The sequence below is a fragment of the Opisthocomus hoazin genome, chromosome 15, assembly GCF_030867145.1.
Source record: "Opisthocomus hoazin isolate bOpiHoa1 chromosome 15, bOpiHoa1.hap1, whole genome shotgun sequence".
NCBI lineage: Eukaryota > Metazoa > Chordata > Aves > Opisthocomiformes > Opisthocomidae > Opisthocomus > Opisthocomus hoazin.
The window spans coordinates 21,980,007-21,999,985 of record NC_134428.1 but is presented as its reverse complement, the minus strand read 5'-3'; the positions used below and the strand labels follow the sequence as shown (position 1 = coordinate 21,999,985).

Sequence of the window (19,979 nt, the reverse complement as noted above, 5' to 3'; positions counted from 1 at the left end):
CAACAGACAGAGCTGAATTTAACCAAACTACACGTGGTTTTCACACAGCTTTTCAGAATCTTGAATCTTCTGAAAAGATATTTGGTGCTGCTCTGCCCTTTCTCACATTGTGTAAAACGGACAGGCTGCTTCTACCAACTCCTTACAACCACAGTGGCCTTTTCTTTTTTGGAACATCCAAGTCTGACTTTTTTTAAAAGGAATTTTGAACTCAAAGCAGGAAGAAATAAGCCATGCCTCTGTGTAAGCCTCACAGCATGCTGCCAACCAACATTTTCCCTTAAAGCTGTACAACAGCATTCAAAACAATCTACCAAACGGCCCCTCCTGGAGATAAAACACCTAGCTAAGAAAACAGCAGACACATTTCTCCCTAGGAGGAAGCAGGAATCTTGCTTTGCAAAGCTGCTGAGGGTGGCAGGTTTGGTTTTGTTTAACTAAAGCTCATTCCCTCTCTAGGCGGTGCACTTTGCAGAGGGAAAATAAACAGGCTGGAAAAAACCCAGCAGCTTGCAGGGGGGAGCCTGCAGGGAAGCAAGACGCAGTGTAAACAGGGAGGCAGAGCAGGGCTGGGGTCAGGAGGGCAGGGCTGGGCCTGGCGCTGGGAGCCCAGGTACAGCCCCTGTCCCGCAACCACGGCTCAGGCAGGAAAAGGGGGCCAGGAGCCGCCTTCCAAAAAGGAAATTTCACCCTGCCCAGGATTTCCAAACTGCAATAATTTTCCATGGGCCAATCAGGGAGGAGCGAGGCAAACGCACCAAATTAGGAAAGTAAATACTGGAAGGGGGAGAGGGAGGAGGAGGAGGAGAGCCCAGCTCATGCAACCACCTCCCAAAGGCAGCGATGGGCCAGGGGTGCAGGTCCCACGCTGAGCCCCCGCCAGCCCTGCCTTTGGGAAGGGGCAGAGGACACTGTGCCAGCCGCACCCACTGCTGGGAAGCCACCTAGATTGCAGAGCTGCCCTGAAAGCCGGATGGCCAGAACGCATAGCTCCACGCTCCCCAAAGACCATTCCCTTTCTCAGGCAGAAACACCCAAATCGCTTCCTAAAGCGCGGCCCGGAGGGTACGAGAGCTGCAAGACCCTGCCAGGGGCGAGGGGAAGGTGGAAGGGGCTGAGCAGGGATGTTTACAGACGCATCAGCCCCTCCTCTGTAAGAGGAACTCGGAAACGAAAGGGGTTTGGCAAGTGAAACCTCAGATGTCTTTTGAGGTTTTCTGAAGACTTGGCTGGATTAGCTTCTGCTCAAGACAAACGGATGCAATCATTAATCATCCTTAGTAAACACCCCGTTAGGGGCTGAGTACAATTCAACACTACTATTTCCACTTTCTCCTTATGCAAAAGAAACATTCTCGGGGAGTCAAATATCAGTTGCAGGCATATGCCAGAGTCAAAAGATACAGCCTCCGTTAGTAACACAAACCACACTGTGCTGCTTTGCGCAAGATGACTGAATGGAAACTACCTACCATATGTTGGCAAAGAAACCATCCCCCTCCCCTCCCAGCAACAAGCTTCATCTAAAAAGAGAAGGTTAAATATAAACTAAAAGCAGTGTCTGAACAGAGGACTAAAACCACAGCTACCTCCAGCCTCCTCTTTCTAGAATATCTGCACTGCACATCTGCACAGCTCTGCAGGACCAGGGGAAAAACCCAAACAAGCAAGCGCCTCCGATCTATGCAAAACCAAAAACTGGCTTCATTGTGACACTGAAGTCGTTTTCAGACATGTAAATTTGAATACTACTCACTGTATTAGTGCTAACTGTCAGAAGATGTTTGTGTGTTATACCGTTTTACAAATGTACAGACGAGAAAACAAACCAAAGGTTATTACTATTACCAGGTACACTCTTGCTATTCTGAGGTCTACATGTTTTAAAACTCTAATATATCATCATACACGATGTGTCTACTTTATAAAATTTATTACACTTCAAGTAACAGCTTTAATGTTAAAGGGGACAACACACAATTCTGTAACAGCAACTCCTCGCTGAGAAAGAAAGAAAATCTTCCAGACAGTAACTTGATGTTCAGGTTATTGCTACTGCACATTCATCCATCAGGTAGTTTACAAAACAGGATACTCACACAGATACACATTCAGATTGCTCCAGCCCCTCGGCACATGGTCAGTATCCTACCCCCATTTCCTTCTATTCCCAGGAAACCACATGCCAATGGCCACCCCTGTCCCTGACTTCAGCTAACATCACCCACCAATAACAGAATATTATTGAAATAAAATAGGCAGTCCTAACAGAAAATATTTGCCTGTTTTCTTTTGTCCATGCATATAGGTAGCTCCTGACAGATCCAATTCCACTGCCAAAGATAGACCAGTAACTCTATAGTGCAAAACTAACACTAAAGTTCCTCCCCCCCATTCCTTTGAGCTCTTAAACAAAACACTTGTGCCCTAGTTTCAGCCACCACACCACAGTTTTTAGCAGTCTTCAATCGTTTTGGACATCAGATATTTAGCCAGTTATTTTTAATAGGGCATTTCATGCAGTAAGTATACCACACAAAACAGGGCTGACAGACTGGTGCTCGAGAACACAGATGGAGTTTCCAGAAAGCACACTTTGGATAGCGAACATCTTACCTGATAGTGCCTGTGGGGGACGGGAGGGGACTGACCACGCTCCGGAGATCCGGCTCCGGGATGTGGATCTTCAGAGGCGATATTTGAGGGTAAAGTGGCCGAAGGGGAGGTGATGAGGCTTCCTCTTTTGCTTCCTCTTTATGGTATAAAGATGTGAACTGGATCTTTATAACCGTGCTAGGGAAGCGGAAAGTACATCTGTAAGGGAAAGAAAGGGAAAAGTAAGTTTCACACATGATACTAAACATATTTAAATGTTTTTGTATGCAATTGCCAAATCATTAATTCATTCAAAGCACAGAAGTCCATCATTCTCTACACCATCTTTCTGCGCAGAGTCCTGGGCAGAATTACTGATCATTCACAAATATCTGTGTATGTATCATAGTGTATCACGTATTATCTAGTGATTAGATGCAAGCTGAAGGTTTGGGTAAGCTAAGTGATTTCCCCAAGGCTTTGTATTCAATCAATGACTAAGCAAGATGCAGAACTACAACGACATACTCTTGAGTTCCTACTATATCAAGGACTAGGATTTACCTTTTATTAGCTCCTCATACATAACTCAGGAAGGTACAAGGAAAGTATTAAACCACCAGCAACATGGAACAAGAGAGTCATAAGGTCCAGACAGAGCAACAAACAGCCTCCAGGTAAGACCAGACAGCACTATTTAAAGACGGGCCTCTACATATTGTATAACTAATACCCATTTATATCTCTACACATGATGCTAAAGGATCATCTAGCAGGTTTCAGATTCAAATACATTCACTTAGAAGTGCCTCCCTTCAGACAGCATGGGTTATAACTAACAGGGTATGAACAGGGCCCCTGCAAGACTACAGGGTCTCATTTCTTCTCCAAATAATACTTCTTCCCAATTGTTATTTAGGGGAAAAAAATAATAATCTCGTATCTACAAGTGTAGACTTCAGGAGATGCTGGGAAATTCTAAAGGAAATAGGCACTGACATTTTCCACATCTGAACAGAAAGCTTTCTAATTTATAGTGTCTACAATAGGCACAAGGCTGTAAGAGCGAGTGTTCTGCAATCCTTCTTATTGATTGCACGTTATTGTCTAATTAAAGCTCAATACAAGCTTTCCAGGGATCACTTCACCGATACTAAGGTTAAAGAAGCAGGAAATAAAAACCAGGTTTCACCGTGCGAAAGGCCAGCAGCACAGCACAGCAATGGCGCTGGCTTCCAGCATCTTGCCTATAGGAGGAAATGAAGGGACTCAGGCAGTGTAATTCCAGTACTGCAAGTGCTGGTATTGCCTCAACACAATTCTTTTAACCGGTGCATTATTGAATCCTGCCAGGTAACAGCACAAAGTGGCAGGCAAGTAAATGCAGATTTGTGACTGCCTTGTCTTAATGCTGCTATCGATAGAAATGCAGAGAAACAGCCTATTACAGCTCTAAAAACACAGTCTCTTGCTCTTGGTTCTTCCACACAAGCTAGTTCTGCTGTAAGGTAATGTTCAGAAACCTGCCGTGAAGCGTGCAAAATTATCATTCAGGCATGGGAAGCTCATTCCCATCTCCCACCTCATCTCTTAAATGAGCTGGCTCAGCATTCAGCAGTTGGGACTCGCAATGGCTCTCCTACAGACAGCAGGAGTTTGCATTGCGTATAATTCACTTCAGAGGTCCTGCCACCTGCACTCATTAATGCATTAAATAAGAACATCATTGCTGGCGATGCAGCCTAATCGTGTTTATCTAACCCTTCCAAACACGGCTCCCTGCAGACGCAATACAAACGCACAATTCAAAACAGCAGTGTCCGTGCCTTCCAATGTCTGCCAGCAGCAGGCACACAGCTTACCCAGACGAACCTGAAACAATGCTGCTGAACCTTACTCTGGATTGTAAGCTTTCGTACTACTACATGGATTTCCTTATGGAAAAAAGCAGAGAATACATAACTTTGCAATGAGCATCACGTGGACTAAGGCTCAATACCAGTATGAGCAAAGCTTCATTATTTCTCAAGCCCTTACTGGGGAAAAGCTGAGCTTTCTTTCACAGAACAATGGAATTCTCTGCTGTAATGCCAGGTGCTCAGCATTTTTCAACATCTGAGTCAAGGAAAAAAAATCAGTCCTTGTTTAACAGTGCTCAGTGCAATCCTAACCTGCTGCTGATCTCAACAGGCCTGACTGCACAGAGCCCTAAGGCAGTTTTGCAGCACTGTTGAGGCCAGAAGATCCCCACTGCGGGGAGTAAGGAGCTCTATCCCACTGCCACTCAAGTCTTCCTTTTCAGAAGGACCCTAATGCAAGGTCCACATCTCCTACACGTTATTGCTTCCAGGTGATGGTGCAACTAACTCCTCAGTTCTACTATACTTATTGATGCTGTAACAATGTTCGATAAGAACGTGATATCTGCACCCAAGTCCAATCAGTCTGCAAGTACAGGCAATCTTAACAAAAATCTCACCATTACTCTTCCAAAATCATGAGTCAACCTGAAATATGAAGCCTAAACTAAACGAGTAAACATGTGCTGAAAAGGTCTGTGTAATACTACTTTTCCTTGAGAGCCTTCCCAAAGCTATCCGATTCAGCCACGTGACTTACCCACAATCTCAGACTGGAGCGAGGGAAGGGAAACAGGGAGGCTGGGCTGGGCTGACTATACAAGCAAACAAATTGTTGGCTGCTGTGCTTTCGTTTTTGGAAAGACAGGCTTCTCAATCCACTGAAGCAGAACCCAGGACATACCGCCAGCTTGCACAGATTATGCTAGCTAGCATGTACAGGGCCATTTTGTAAGAAACCAGTCCCAGAAAAATCAGACCGGATATATGCAAGGGGGCTCACAGCTTTAGAAGGCTTCTGCAGCCTGGTCTGTGCTGGCTTTCAGTACTGACACTGCCTGCAAAGCCAAGGTGGGGGTAATTTATCTGAATTTATGCTCTTACTGTTGTAAAAACCTGGGACCCAAGAAATGGAAATACAATGCAAAATAGGTTGTAAATTCCTGCAGAACTCCTCCCCTCCCTCAGGGGTGAGAAGGTGCCTGGAATTAACTTCATTGTTCCAGTCTCTATCACAACCACCACAGTAATGCAAACAATGACAACAGCACAGCCCAAGACACTGCTTCAAATCAGCATACACGCACTAATACTGGGGAACGGTTTCAATGAGGGATCGGAAAAGCACGATTTCTGAATTATCTTGTCACAGGAAGCTCACTTTTCATTACACTGAACCTGAATGCAGTTTTAATGAGCTTTTCTAATTGCTCCCTTAATTAACCTGTTTCTGACCAAAAGAGGTTAAACTCAAATTATATCAGGTAGTCCTATTTAGCAGTGAGGCACATAAGCGCTGGATTTAAACCTATGAGAATTATACTTCTACAGAAGATAAGCAGGACAAGACAGACAGCCCAAGCAGAACTTAGCATGCATTCCTTAAGACTAGTGTATATATTTCAAGTTATTTAAACTGAGTTATACTACTTGATCCATGTTGCATGATTCCTATCAAGGATGCATAGCAATTACTACTACTGCTTAACATTTCCATCATGAGAAAAAGATCAATCTGAAAGCACAGATTAGATGCAACATAAAAAGCATAATGAAATTAACTGGTGTTTCCAAGGGTGCCCAAGAGGAAACTCTTTTAAGCACCTCTGAAATTTCCAGCTGATTAGAGGGCTAAATTAATGGTCTGCAAAATCTCTTAGTATTGGTATAGGCGGGAAGCAAACTGCTCCAGTTCCAGAATTGCTGAGTTTTACTCAGTAACTGCTACAGACACGTGCATCCTGCAATCTCTGGTCATATAAACCATATGTATTGTACTCATACACAGTTACAGTATGCTGCATACATCAATTCCTTGTGGGAAACGATTCCCATTTCTCTAGAGTGCCTTCCAAGACAGTAAGAATAGAAAGCTTTTTGTTAGTTTGTGTTAAAACTAAAAACACACGGACACATCCCCCCCCCCCCCCCTTCCATAAACTGCATAGAAACAATCCTTGCCTTACTAGATTACAGGCAGGAGAAAGTAAAAGCAAATGGATTGCTGGCTCCCTGCTGCATGCTTGAGTTCACAGACTCCATAGCACTTGCTGAATGTATGCTATATATACACTGGAGACCAAGGCGAAGAGAAGGAATGCACATGCCACACATGGTTACAGTGATATAAAAGATGTTGCTAGAATTTTTGCTCGTTTGTTTTAAGACAGATTTTCAGAAAGTTTCCTGGACCAGCTCCTCACGCTGACAACAGAGCACCCATGCTATTAGGCATCCTTCATGTGGTGAACCAGTGACAGTGACCACAAGCATTTCATCTGCATAAGGTCTGAAAATAGAGTGCTAGGAAACACTAGACTTTACATAAACAGTCACCCCTAAAGCAGACTTCAGGAAAACTGGTTAGGTAAAAACCCAACAAAATGACTCCATACCTTGCATGACTCTATAAAAAGCAGACATATTCTCCCCCTCCTCAAAGCACTTTTTACTCACAGATGCAAAGGAAACAGAGATGCATTTGCTAAAACATAGTACCAGCTTCAACAGAAGCTGTTACAGTCACTGATCTCTTTGTCAGAGCACCCTGAGTGCTGTTCAACACCAAATGACTTCTGCTGAGATCTGCTGCATAAGAGCAAGAAAAGGCTATTTACAAATTTTAAAAGGAGACAGAAAACTGTGCTGGATTTGTGTTTTCACATTTACACTGTGGAAAAGCACAATGACAAAATGGAGAAGACAAATCATGAAAAAGCCAAGGTGAAACACATATATATAGATATGCAAAAATGTATATATAAAACCTGGAATGATATTTTTATATCTTATGTAATATATAAAAAGATAATATATAATACTGTACGTTATGTTATATATAAACATCATTCCAGTTTATTATGCAAAAGGGAATAACCAGAAAAGTTGGAAGACTGGTACACATGGCATTGTCATCAACAAGTCGGTACCATCTTTGTCTACTTTATCTTGCCATAATTTATGAAATCCTGTTATTCCTGAATGTTGTGGGTGTAAATGCACCAGCAGCATCTGTGTAACAAACAGTGCCGAGATGCAGGTCGAGCGAGAAGCATTGTAAGAAGTGCTTTGTTAAAAACAACACTTTTCACAATTCGAATCAGAACAGTAACACAGAACCAAGGTTTCACTCAAAAAACCATAGTTAAGCAAGATTGTCTCCTTTGGCTGCAGCTGCCACTTTCTTTTTAAACTTGCAGACACTGTGACCACACCACTGACTCTCAGTATGTAAACCTTTCCCTCTGCCACATGACTTTGACTTTCCTTCTGCCACTCTGACTTTGTATCAGCAATAGTGTGGGCAGCAGAACGAGGGTAGCAATCGTGCCCCTGTACTCGGCACTGGCAAGGCTGCACCTCCAGTCCTGTGTTCAGTTTTGGGCCCCTCATGACAAGACAGACATTGAGGAGCTGGAGCGTGTCCAGCAGTGAAGCTGGTGAAGGGTCCAGAGCAGAAGTCCTCTGAGGAGCTGCTGAGGGAGCTGGAGCTGTTCAGTCTGAAGGAAAGGAGGCTGAGGGGAGACTTCGCTCTCTACAACTCCCTGAAAGGAGGCTGTAGTAAGGCAGGTGTTGGTCTCTTCTCCCAAGGAAGAAGTGATAGGACGAGAGGAAATGGCCTCAAGTTCCACCAGGGGAAGTTAAGATGGCATGTTAGGAAAAATTTCTTCATCTAAAGGGTTGTCAGGCACTGGAACAGGCTGCCCAGGGAAGCACTTGAGTCACCATCCCTGGAGGTATTTTAAAGACATGTAGATGTCATGCTTAAGGACATGGTTTAGTGTTAGGTTTATGGTTGCACTCAATGATCTTAAAGGTCTTTTCCAACATGAACAATTCTGCAATTCTGTGTTTCTATGATACAAGGGGACAGCAGCCAACTCTTAAGGATGAGGCAGTTATCTCTACAATCAGTAAACACCTTGGATTCAGCACAGGTGGGTAGCCAGAGCTGTAATGACAGCAGCACATCATGATGAAACATAACTATGTCATTACTAGCTAAAGTTTGACCATGAATGGCCACAAAAACCCTTGTAAAAGGGAAAAAAGAAATCCCAAACAAGCCCCAAGCAACAGCTGTTTCTCTGTCCCCTGTAACTTCTCTGAAACCAATTTGTTTTATGTCTGTTACATACAGTCCACCCAGAAGAATGTGGTATTCTTCCCAAGCACAAAGTTCTAAAACCACTTTGGGTTTCTCAGCACAAATGAGGATTTGCTGTCAGTCGTCTTAGTCAGGCTATTACCATTACCAGTTATTTCAAGGGACATGATGTGATTTTACTGGAGGGCAAGGTAGATACTTCTCACCCTTTCAGTCAACCTGCAGAATAAATGCCAAGATGTCAGGCCGCGATCAACGTGCAGGTACTTTATGTAGCAGCCATTACAGAGAAATGTCCCAATTACCTCCTGTAACTCATTTTCTTCATCTTCTGTAATCAGCTAAGGGAAGAACCACATGCTTGCATCTATGAAAATCAAGTTCCCATTAAGTCATATATCCACTCCCTACTCCCATAATACACTGAAGCAGTCTGAAAGAAGGTGCCTTGGCTAGCATAAAAGACTCACTAGGAAAGTTTAGGCACTGGTGCACCCAATATCAAACTAAATTTGGTTAGAAAAAGATAAAGAGTTTGCCTCACTTAACTAAACATGTATCTAAGCCCTGCAGGTCTGCCCAGAGAGAGATAGGCAAACAGAGACAAGAACAACTACCTCACATCCACATTCCTTCAAAAACACGGCTCTGGAAGTTGTGACCCCTGCCTAACAGTTGAGCTGGGAACATTCGTTGACCAAGACCTGCTGCTTTGCGATCCTGCACTCTGCCCAGGGAGAGCAACGCTCTTCCAGACTGCAGCTTTTCTACAGCAAGCCTGACTGTGGTACCCAGCTCAAAACAAAACACTTCAACTGCAGAGTATTTAGAAGGGTTCACACCCCCCCCCCCCCCTTCCAGTAACTAAAATAACCAAGTCAATTTTCTCCAGCTTTGGAAATAATAAACTAGACCCTTACTCCCTGATGGGAATAATCATCAGAAGTACTGTGCTCAAAATGATTATTTTGCTGGAACTAAAGCTGTCTGAAGCAGCAAGGTGAGCAAAAACACGAGTAACAAAACCACCTTTCAATCACAAGTGAATTAAAATGAATATTAGTTTGAATGGGTGTTGTGAAACCACACAACAAGCTGTGAAAGCTGTCTGAGCTGTCACAGGAGATTAGGTACTATTCAACCCTCCTTTACAATAAAACAATAATAATAAAATCAACCAACATTTCCTGTTCCGCTCCCTACCCTAGAATTTTTTTCCCCAAATAACACTTTGTAAGCAATACCAATAAAAAAACCAGTTATATCATCCACTTGGCTAGTGCTATCTGCATTCCAAATGAAAAAGTTAATTGCACTGAGACCAAGAAAAGAGTTCTGGAGGAATGAAGACAAATGCACTTTATTCTCTTAAGTCTAAATACACATTACAAAACAAGCATGTACCTATCTCCATGGCAATTTAAAAGTCATTATCATTCTTTTCTTCACACATCTCTCTAGGCTAGGGGACACAGGCAGCGTAACCGCCAGGTTTTTAAGAGCACTTGGTTCATTTTGGAGGTTACCGCAGTCTTGAAGTAATGAGTTTTCAGCATTTGCTATCTCCCTTTCAATTGCTCTACTGATCCGACCAGATTTAGCACAGAAAGTCCTTTATCAAACACACATCAGAGAAGTATGTGTAAAGTGATGGTTGGTAAAATCATTTGTTGTATTCAAGAAGAGATAAACAAAGGGTCTGCAAGTAAATGGTGAAGCCCAGAATCCACATTTGTTTTTCCTGGAATGAATCAACTCAATCTGAAGACAGGCAAGACAAGCACGTTGCCAGACAGCAGTGGGACAAGGAAATAAACTGCAGAGCTCCCTGCAAAAATGCCTCTGGTATTATCCACTACTGTTTAATTAGAGGAAAAGCTATAAAAGTCACTGATGGTGTTTTGAACCTCACTGAAGGAAAACTAGGTTTAGAAAATAGTGATACTATCTGCAAATAAAGGAGTACAGTGATCTCTGTCACTGCTGAAAAGACAGAGCAACCCACTGAGATGTTTGGTCATAATTATTCTGTAAGTCACAACAGGAGTTTAGATCAGGAGGACTGGTTTCTAACCTCACAGCTACCCTGAGCTCACAAATCACTTGCCTTGCATGCTTTGCAACACAACCACTTTATTTAATATATACTGTCATGCTTAATATCACAGATAAACAAAGAAGCACATATATCAGCTGAGACTGAACTAAAACTGCCTGTGTGCATATGTGAGTAAGCTCAGGTTTGAAATAATTAGTTGAATTCAAGAGAGAGTGGTCTGACTTCTACTTCATGAATTTTAATTTTTTTCCTTTAGGAACTTTTTTCCAGAAAAAGTACCAGTAACTATTTCTGTTGCCTTGTTATGCCAGATGCACAAGTAGTTCAGCATACTGGGGTCCCTGGCATATTGTTCCTGTACTGGAGCTAACGCAAACCTGGTTTCAGTAAAACAGCAAACTGACATTGAAGTAATAAAAAATTCCTAATACCCAATCCAGTAGAATTAGTATTGACTAGCCTGTAATTCCAGATTACTAGAAGGAGTTTCTGTCCTTCCCCTGAAATGCATCCAAGTTCGCTGGAAATCCTCCTCTTTCCATGGTGACTCTGGACTCCCTGGGATGAGTTACTGGACAACTGGGTAAAATTCTGTGGCTCACATGGATGGCCACTGGTTTCTTCTGCCTTAAAAATAATCTTCTTCACAAAGAGATATCAATTATGCCACTCCATCTCATGCAGATTTATGCACACAAACTAAATCTGTTTCTCTGCTGTAAGAGGCATTTCCTTTACCCCCCAACACCTTTCCTTCCCCTCAGGCATCTCCTGTCAATGTCATCCTTGTGCCAATAGTGCCACCCAAACAACTGCACTGCAAGTCAAACCAGGTAGCTGAAATAATAATTCATTTCTTTTTTGTTGGAGTAAGTTGTCTGGCAGATCAGATGCCTTATCCGGCCTTCCACATGGCAACACAAGCTCCAACACCAACACAGAGGAGGTGGAGTGGACAAGTATCATGGGGAGGAAGGAAAGGAGGAGGCATCAGCAGAAGTGTCACAGATTTATGACAGATTATAAAAAGACAGAGCATGTAACTACAGACTCAGATTTAAGCATCACGTGATCGAAACACTGCCTTCTCCTTTCAGAAAAGGAAATGCAATTCATTCATTCTGAGAAAAGCTCTGGTCTTTATCAGGTAAATCACATCAGCCACCATGCTGATGCTCTAGGGCTGGAAATTTTCAAAAAATTCCTGAAACAGAAGAGTCACAATTTTTTGATTCAGTTTAATTATTTCAAATCCAGAGTTATTCAGCTATATGCAAGAGGACCAAACAAAGACCGAAAGATGTTTTCTGGATTCCAACAAGCACTTCGCACAGCCTGTACCCATGGCAATTCTCCCATAGCAACCCGCAGGTCATGTCTGCAGGAGCAGAGTGGGTTTGTGGTCGTCTCGGATGGGATACGCAGGCTCTGCATGCTGCGGAAGAAGTGCTTTTTAGTACTTTTGTGCTTTAAGAGTTTATTCACCAATTGTCCTTGAGATAAGTAAGCGCAGTAAGATGGCTGAACAAGGGCAATGCTTCAGACAAAAATCAAAATTGCCATTTCTCATTGTCACAGACAAGACCTTTTCCTAGCTCCTTGCTACTGCTTAGCTGGAACCACACATACAGCAAAGGATTTCTTTTCTCCCCCCTTAATGAGAAGGCACCACAGGTTACACCAGGATTTGCCTAACACTGCATATTACTGTGTTTAAAATGAGGCTTCCAACACAGCCAGACCAGATTTCAGATGGGCAAAGAGCGTGTGCAGGCAAGTGTGTGTATCTAAAACAAATACTACCAGCAGCACCAGGCAAAACCACAACTTATGAATAGCTATGTCTCTTAAAAGCACGAAGTAAATTAGCTGTAATGAATGTTTCTATTGAGCTCAGTTGCACAGGGCTTCCCTTTATGCCATTTCATCCAGGTTCAAACACATTGAGAAACACTTCCACACACCGGCAGATTTTCAAATAGGTATTCTGGCAAACTCCTTTGAAGACAGCAATGTTCACAGGTAAGTTTGGGCAAACTCTGGGATTTCTCTCCCTGCCAGCACCATGCACACACAGACATACACAAAAGTTATTTTTGCTTCTTCAGCCCCTCCAGTCTCCGCAGACATCCCACCTCGCCGCGATGATGAAGAGCAAGGTCTCAGCCACTGCCCATCCCAGGAAAAGTCAGTGAGTGAAACCGAGCCAAGCAGGTGGTGGGGGGAGAGTGTAAACACCCCCAGGCTGATCAGGGAGGCTAAAAAGCAAAAGAGATACCAGAAGACCAACCCAAAGAACATCAAAATGTCGGTTTGGTTCATATACATCCTCATTAAAAGTGCACAGGAGAAGACTGGCATTTTTTTTTTTTTGAGGGTCCAACAACTAGATGTTGAAAGCAAAAAATCTTCAAAAGAATTTGCACTGCGATACCATGCTGTGAGACTTCAACAATCATTTTATTCTACACAGCTTCCCTACAATTTCTTATCTAGCAAGGCTTTTATTTGCTGTCACAGAGCAAACTGATAAATCAAGCAACAACACCAACAGAAAGAGTAGCAGTTAATTTTTCATTCAAGTGAGAACATTTAAGGCTGTTTCACACTGGAGAATTAGTAGTGAAGAATCAAGAGTTGTCTCTGTCTTTACATCCCATACATCTCTAATAATGTTCTGATTTTACTCTTCAAAAGCTATTTGAGACACCAAGTACAGCTTCACTTCCAGATTCTCCCTTTTGAGGAATAAAGCACAGTGCAGGAAAGCAAAAACAAACACACATGATATTGTAGTTGCCATTTTTTCAGTAATGAAATACCACAACAAGGTCAGGGAATAAATTCATGGAGTATTAAAATACCATCTCACAGAGGAGCAGGAAAGAATATCACTGAAACTGCTGAGAAGGGTGTTTCAATCAGCATGTTGGAGAGCCAGCAGCAGGAATGGTAGGAGGTTCCCTCCGAAGTCACCACCCTGCCTGGGAAGTTCACAACATGGATGGGTCTTTTCCACATTCTCCGATCCCCAGCTTTGCAGGATGGGTCTTATAGTAACCCTGCTCAGTCCAATGCTAAAAAAAGCCTACCAGAGGCTGCTCCAGTCTCCTCCAGAAAGCTATCAGAGTGCAAGAGGCCACAAACGTTCTGTTTCAAAAGTGACCTTTCTGAAACTTTTCCAGCAGAAACCACTGTAAGCCAACTAGTAGTGGCTTTTCATTCACTTCAATGCCTGCAAAAAACGCTGAAGGATTTTCTTGAAATACCACCATTATCATCACTTACTTACAGACTCTGTGGAAAACCAGTTAATCCACACCTGACTAGGGATTCACTTCTCTATTTAAAACACAGAAAACCCCAACTATAAACAGTTCTGTTAAAATTTATCCAGAAAACCCTGACAATTATTTCCAGATGGATTACAGATACGCAAGATTATTTCAGAAACCAAGCCTTGGTATCATCAAAAGAATATCATTAACTGGTTTTTGTAACAAATACCATTAAGGTAAATTTCTGGTACTCAGGTCAGGGACTCTGTTAAAGCCCACCATAGAGACTACCGTGTTAAATATGTATTCTAAGACAACATGGTAGTTACTTGGTACCCATGCACCAGGCACAGAGAAACAAAGATGTGGTGCTGTAACTGCACCTCACTTAGTTTCACATTTCAAAACATTGGAGTCAGCTTCAAAATATGCCATTCACTCCACACCAGGAGCATTGGGCACAAGGCTTGGTATCAGAAAACAAATTCCTCTTCCCCTCTCGAGCACTCCTATTCCTTCAAAAACAAGCAAGCTGCAGTTCAGCAGCATGTAGGGCAGATTACATGGAGTACAGCCAGCCTGAAGCACTGCAAGATCAAACTCAAGTCTGGCAACATGCTAAATGTATGAGCCTAGAAGATCTTGCCTACACCCACAAAAATCAGATGTGACTTTACATCGCTATAAATTAATCTGCAGCATCAACAGCGACGTGTCTTTAATCAATATTGGTTGGGGGTTTTCTTTGTCTTTTTTTAATTACTAAAGTCTCCCAAAGGTGAATTCTGCCCCCACTTCTACTACACCATTACAGAAGCTGCTCTGTTCCCCTGTGTAGTCCTTACTACAAACAACTCCATGTCTCTGAGCAAACTGTGCTCATACAGTGAATTTTTTTCTGTGTGTCATACGGTAAGTCACATCTTAACCCAACACCACCCTGCTAGTCAATTGAAGTCTATCTCATTTATCATGCCTCTCAGTATAATGAGAGTGGAGGGAAAAAAAAAACCCAACAAAACAACTTACAGTTGCATTCCCAGGGATGTCAACATGAGCTAGCTACCTGCAGAGAACATTTAGTAAGCTGTCTTTAAAGTCTAACATTAACCATAAAGCTGCTGATTATTTTGAAGCTTGGGAATAGGGAGGCGTTTTAAATGTCAGAACGAGTGGCCTTACATCAAAAACTCGATATGAAAGTTTGCCACCGAAGAAGTGGGCTGGCACAAAGAGATGATACTTTTATTTAAATAAGGTTGGCTGCCGCACCAAAAAGGTTTGCTATCAGCACTGCAGATGCCTGATATCATCTGTAACACACAGCAAGCCTATTATGTTGTTTTGTTGTGTGTGTGGTTGTGTACATAAAAACAATGATAGTTAAAGAGATTCTATATAACATACAACAGCCTGTGTACCACTGCTGCTCTAATCAGGTATTCTAGCCTGTAGAGGTCTAGATCCTATCTTAACCATTTCTTCACCAGCCAATAAATATTTGATCTTCAGAGAAAATGTCAATTATGTGCAACATCTGAGGGTGTGTGTATATATCGCTTGTATAATGGAAAGGGACTTTTGCAGTTGTATATTAGGCTGATCAATTTGCTAATTTTTTCAGTATATTGTCAGTATTGCATTTTTTTTTTCCCTAAAGCCTGAAAATTACCAATATCTGCAATTTTAAAATAAACAAAACCCAACATGCTACATATAGACTTCTTCAAAAGCTAAATAGCTATTTTACACCTCAGGTTTGTATGAAGGTAAGAGGGGCCAGGAAACAAATTGTTTTAGCTTCAGAAAATATGGTGGTTTTTTTTTTTTTTAAAAAAAAATCAACTCACCCTCTTTCTAACTCTGATAGTTCTGTATTTTCACTTGAACTTCTTTTCCTAGAGTGCTCACTTTCCAACCTTCCATTTCGAACCTCCTTGCCTTCTGTATAACACCATTGTCTTTTAAGGAGCACGTGTCTTAAAAGTATCCCTGCATAAAACTCCTGTAGGTCATAACCCTGTTCGTGTGTTTCAAAGCCTGATCTCTCTCCTCTATGGTGTGCAAGTCTCTCCCACCAAGAGGAAACTAGTGGTCTGCTGCTCAAGTGCCCTGGGATGTTTTCAGAATCCCAAGCTCCAGAGAAAGGAGCACATCACCTACATACACTCCCTGGCTTGAGTTTTCACTGTACAGAGGAAAAAAAGACTGTGCTGACAAATATCAGTCCCTTGCCACTGCGCTTTTGAACAGCAGCCTGTCTGACACACCGCAGCCGTCGCACAGACACGTGGACAACTTCAATAACATCACTATCAGCTGGAAGTAGACACAGACAACCTGCCAGCCACTCCCTCCTCCCAGCCTCCTTTATGTCAATAAATCTTAACCTGGCTGTTTGAGCAATGTTTAATTATAAACAGTTTTGAACATGCTCCAGATTATAAACAAAGGTGTGCAGGAGAAAATCCAAGAGTCCAGTACCAAGAATCACTTGCCACTTGCTGCTGAACCAGGTCACAGAGAGCAGAGAAACATGGAACTACTGAAGAACAGAATTACAAGCACCTGGTGTTCATTTAAACAACCACCATGCAACAGCATTAAAGTATCCAGAATTGCGACCACAGAAGGATTTCAAGGACTAAATGTATTAACATTCTTGGTTCTCTTAAAAACAAAGAAAAAAAGAAAAATTAAATTGCTTAGAACACCCACTTAGATGCATGGAAATAAACTACCCCATCTCATCCCACTGCCATTGACAACGCAGTCATCTTGATTCCCTTCTGCGTTGCTAATCAAGCTAAAATTAACTTCTCTCCTCCTGCTCACCACACATGCTAGGGCCACGAAAATCAACACTGGGGCAGAATCAATTGTCTCCATGAGTGCAGCCCACGTTGCTTACATGGTAAATACATATTTAGGACCTACAAGACCTCTTGTGGTATTTTAACTGCATTCATCATGGGGCTGGAGGGCTGTTTAGACTGGGTAACAGAATAAATAGCTTTCACAAACCATGTTCAAATTCTTCTAAATGCCTTCTAGTCAGTATTGGCTGCTACGGACCTCTAAAATGGGCTGCATGAAAGTGGGGCTTTCAGTCCTGTTAAGCCAGTGTCCATCTTAGAAGAATCAACATTGTACTTGTTGCTCCTGCTATGACAGTGTGAAGATGTGTCTTACGCCAACGTTTCCACAAAGCTCTGAGGGACTCCTCATCAGCATGGCACTTAGTTAAGTTTGGGGCATATTCAGAGGACGAAGTCATTTCATATGGTTGCCACTCTGACAACATTAGCAAAAAAACCAAAGCATACCATGTCCTAGTGTTGAGTTTTAAAGCAACTCCATTTTAGACCCTAATGTGATGTTTCAAAGGAAAAAAGCCACATCAAAACAAAATCCCAACCCTACCAGATAATACCCATTAAACAAAGCCAAAGTACAGATCAAAATGGCAGAACTATGGAGTGGAACAGAAGCTTAAAGGAAAAAAAAAAAAAAACCAACAACCCACTCCGTGAAGATAAGTATTCTTCGAGTGTGTGCCTCACAGCAGCCAAGGCTTTATGCTATTAAAAAAATACAGTACACACCACAGTGACACACAAGGTTATTCCATCCACCCCCACACTAGCTTGTTGTCCCACTAAGTTAACTCTAGTGCACAATGAATGGCAACTTGTACGAAACAAAGTAGGATGATACTTATTTCTATATTCCCATGTCACCACCCTGGTCCTACACCACCCGTCATGAGGCGGTGGCAAACTCTCTGCCGTAAGACTGCGCTGGCAGACACTGTCTTGGATTAGGAGTCAGTTTTGCTCAGCCCTTGCCAACGGCTCAGAGGTACAACACATCTCGCCTTCCTGCAGGACTCCTCACGTCTCACCACCTTCTCCAGTCCTAGGGGAGTACGGCCAAACCACAGCTCCCAGCCCCGACGGCAACTCACAGCCTCCGATTGCTTCAGGACTCCTGCACCATGGCTGTTCTGGCAGCGCCGGGCAGCGAGCAGTCAGTTTGACATTCAATTTGTTTTCCAGAGATGTCACAGAAATACCAAATACTAGCTTGGTAACACACACGTTTGCCCAAGGTGTTTCTGTGCCAGAAAAGGCTGCTCAGCCCCCATTTCTGATGTTCCCCCCCCCCCGCCCCAAGACAAACCTTAAGTTAAGAGCCCAAGTCTGGCTTCCATTCTGCCACAGCAGAGACCACAAGTAGTGACTCAGCAGAGCTTGGCCACCACCAGTATCTCTCACTCCTTCCATGTTTCTGTGAAATTCGAACCCTTCTGAGAGACTTTCAAAGCCCCCGCTGCTCACACTGATCTTGGTTAAAATGAAAAAGGTCAATATGAACTATTTTCCTTCTTCGCTCATCTTGGCAGAAACACTCAACTGTTTCTCCCTCAATCATAAACCACAATTAACACCTACCTCAGTGCCAAAAAAGCCCCACCTGCACCCATGCTCTGGGGAACTTCCCTGTTCCAGCTTCTACAAAGAGTTCTGTTTTCTGTATGAAATTAAGCAGTACACTGAGAATTAAATCCATAGTGACAGCACGGAACTAACTGCAGTGCCACAGTTGGCCTCTACAAGTAGCACTGGTTATTCATTTCCATACCTAACTCAACACCAAGCATTTTAAAACTTTGCTCAACTGCTGGGGAATTTCCAGCTTGCCGCAGAACCTGCCCTTTTCAACCACAGAAGTCTGGCTACGGCTGCCACAGGCAACATGCAGCTTCGATTCTACCCTTACTTCCATCCTACCTCCCATCTTCTTGGGAGGACTCTTCCTTTGTTACTACGAGTATCCAGATCCTTGGGAAATTTCCATACCCTGGAGAAAGAGAAGAAACTAACCGTTTGAAAAGATCGGTTCATAAAATCTCCTAGTAACCATCAGAGAGAGGCACTTGTTTCAGCATCTTTGTTGGATACACTAGAGCAGTTTGATTCTCATGTAAATCTCATTTGCAATACCGTCAACTTTCTTCTGACGGGTCATTCATCATCATAAGGTTTGCTTTCAAGGAGCCAGCCCATTCCTTGCAAGGTCTCACAAGCCATCTACAAGACTTATCCTTCCCAAGCTAGGGAACTACATATCAACACATTCACAAAGGCTGTGCAAAACAAAATAACCTGAGTAAAGCTCAGGAAAAGATCCTAATTCCCACATACATATGCCACAAAAAGCTTGTGTGTGGGATGTTACTAACCTTTGAATTCAATCAGGCTCTCTAAGAGGGCTCTAACATGCAGAGCATGACTATGATGTATTTTCCTTTGAGGCTGGTTCAGTTCATTTGGAAAGTGATTTGAAAGAGCTAATGTACTATTTATGTACATTATAAAAAACGATCCATATGGAGTCAGACTTTGCAAAATGTTCACTCAAGTCCGTTCGACTCCCTCTGAAGACATTTCACAATCCATTCAATACCCAGCAGAGGAAGCCAGGATTGCTATTTTAAAAGAAGCTCTGGGGGTAATTTAAATGTTTTAAATGCTGACATCTTCTAGACTCCGAGCCAAATAAAGGTTTGGGGCAACATAGGGCATCTCTAACACAAAAGTGACATCCACCTGCAGCCTACAAAACACTGACACTGAAAATAAAGGTTAGAAGAGAATCCCAGACACAACCTTCCTTCCTACTAAAGAAGAGGAGAAAAAAAAATTTACCGTGATTCAGAGAAGATGATGCACTGGACTGGTTTGTGAAAGCCATGTCCTGCTAAGTGCTCTAAGACTACAAATACTGTAAAACAATCCCTAGATTAAGGTATTTTAAATCCTGCCAGCAAATATGACTGTGCTGAGGGGTTTCTTCCT

General features: G+C 42.7%; 1 protein-coding gene across 2 annotated transcripts in view; it reads right to left on the bottom strand.

Moving 5' to 3' along the window:
* FOXK1 (forkhead box K1) overlaps positions 1-19,979 on the bottom strand; it is a 58,676-nt gene that overhangs the window by 27,948 nt on the left and 10,749 nt on the right. For both annotated transcript variants that reach the window (XM_075436913.1, XM_075436914.1), the window contains exon 2: positions 2,617-2,814. In XM_075436913.1, coding sequence (XP_075293028.1) covers positions 2,617-2,814 — 198 coding nt within the window. The remainder of the gene's footprint in view (positions 1-2,616; positions 2,815-19,979) is intronic.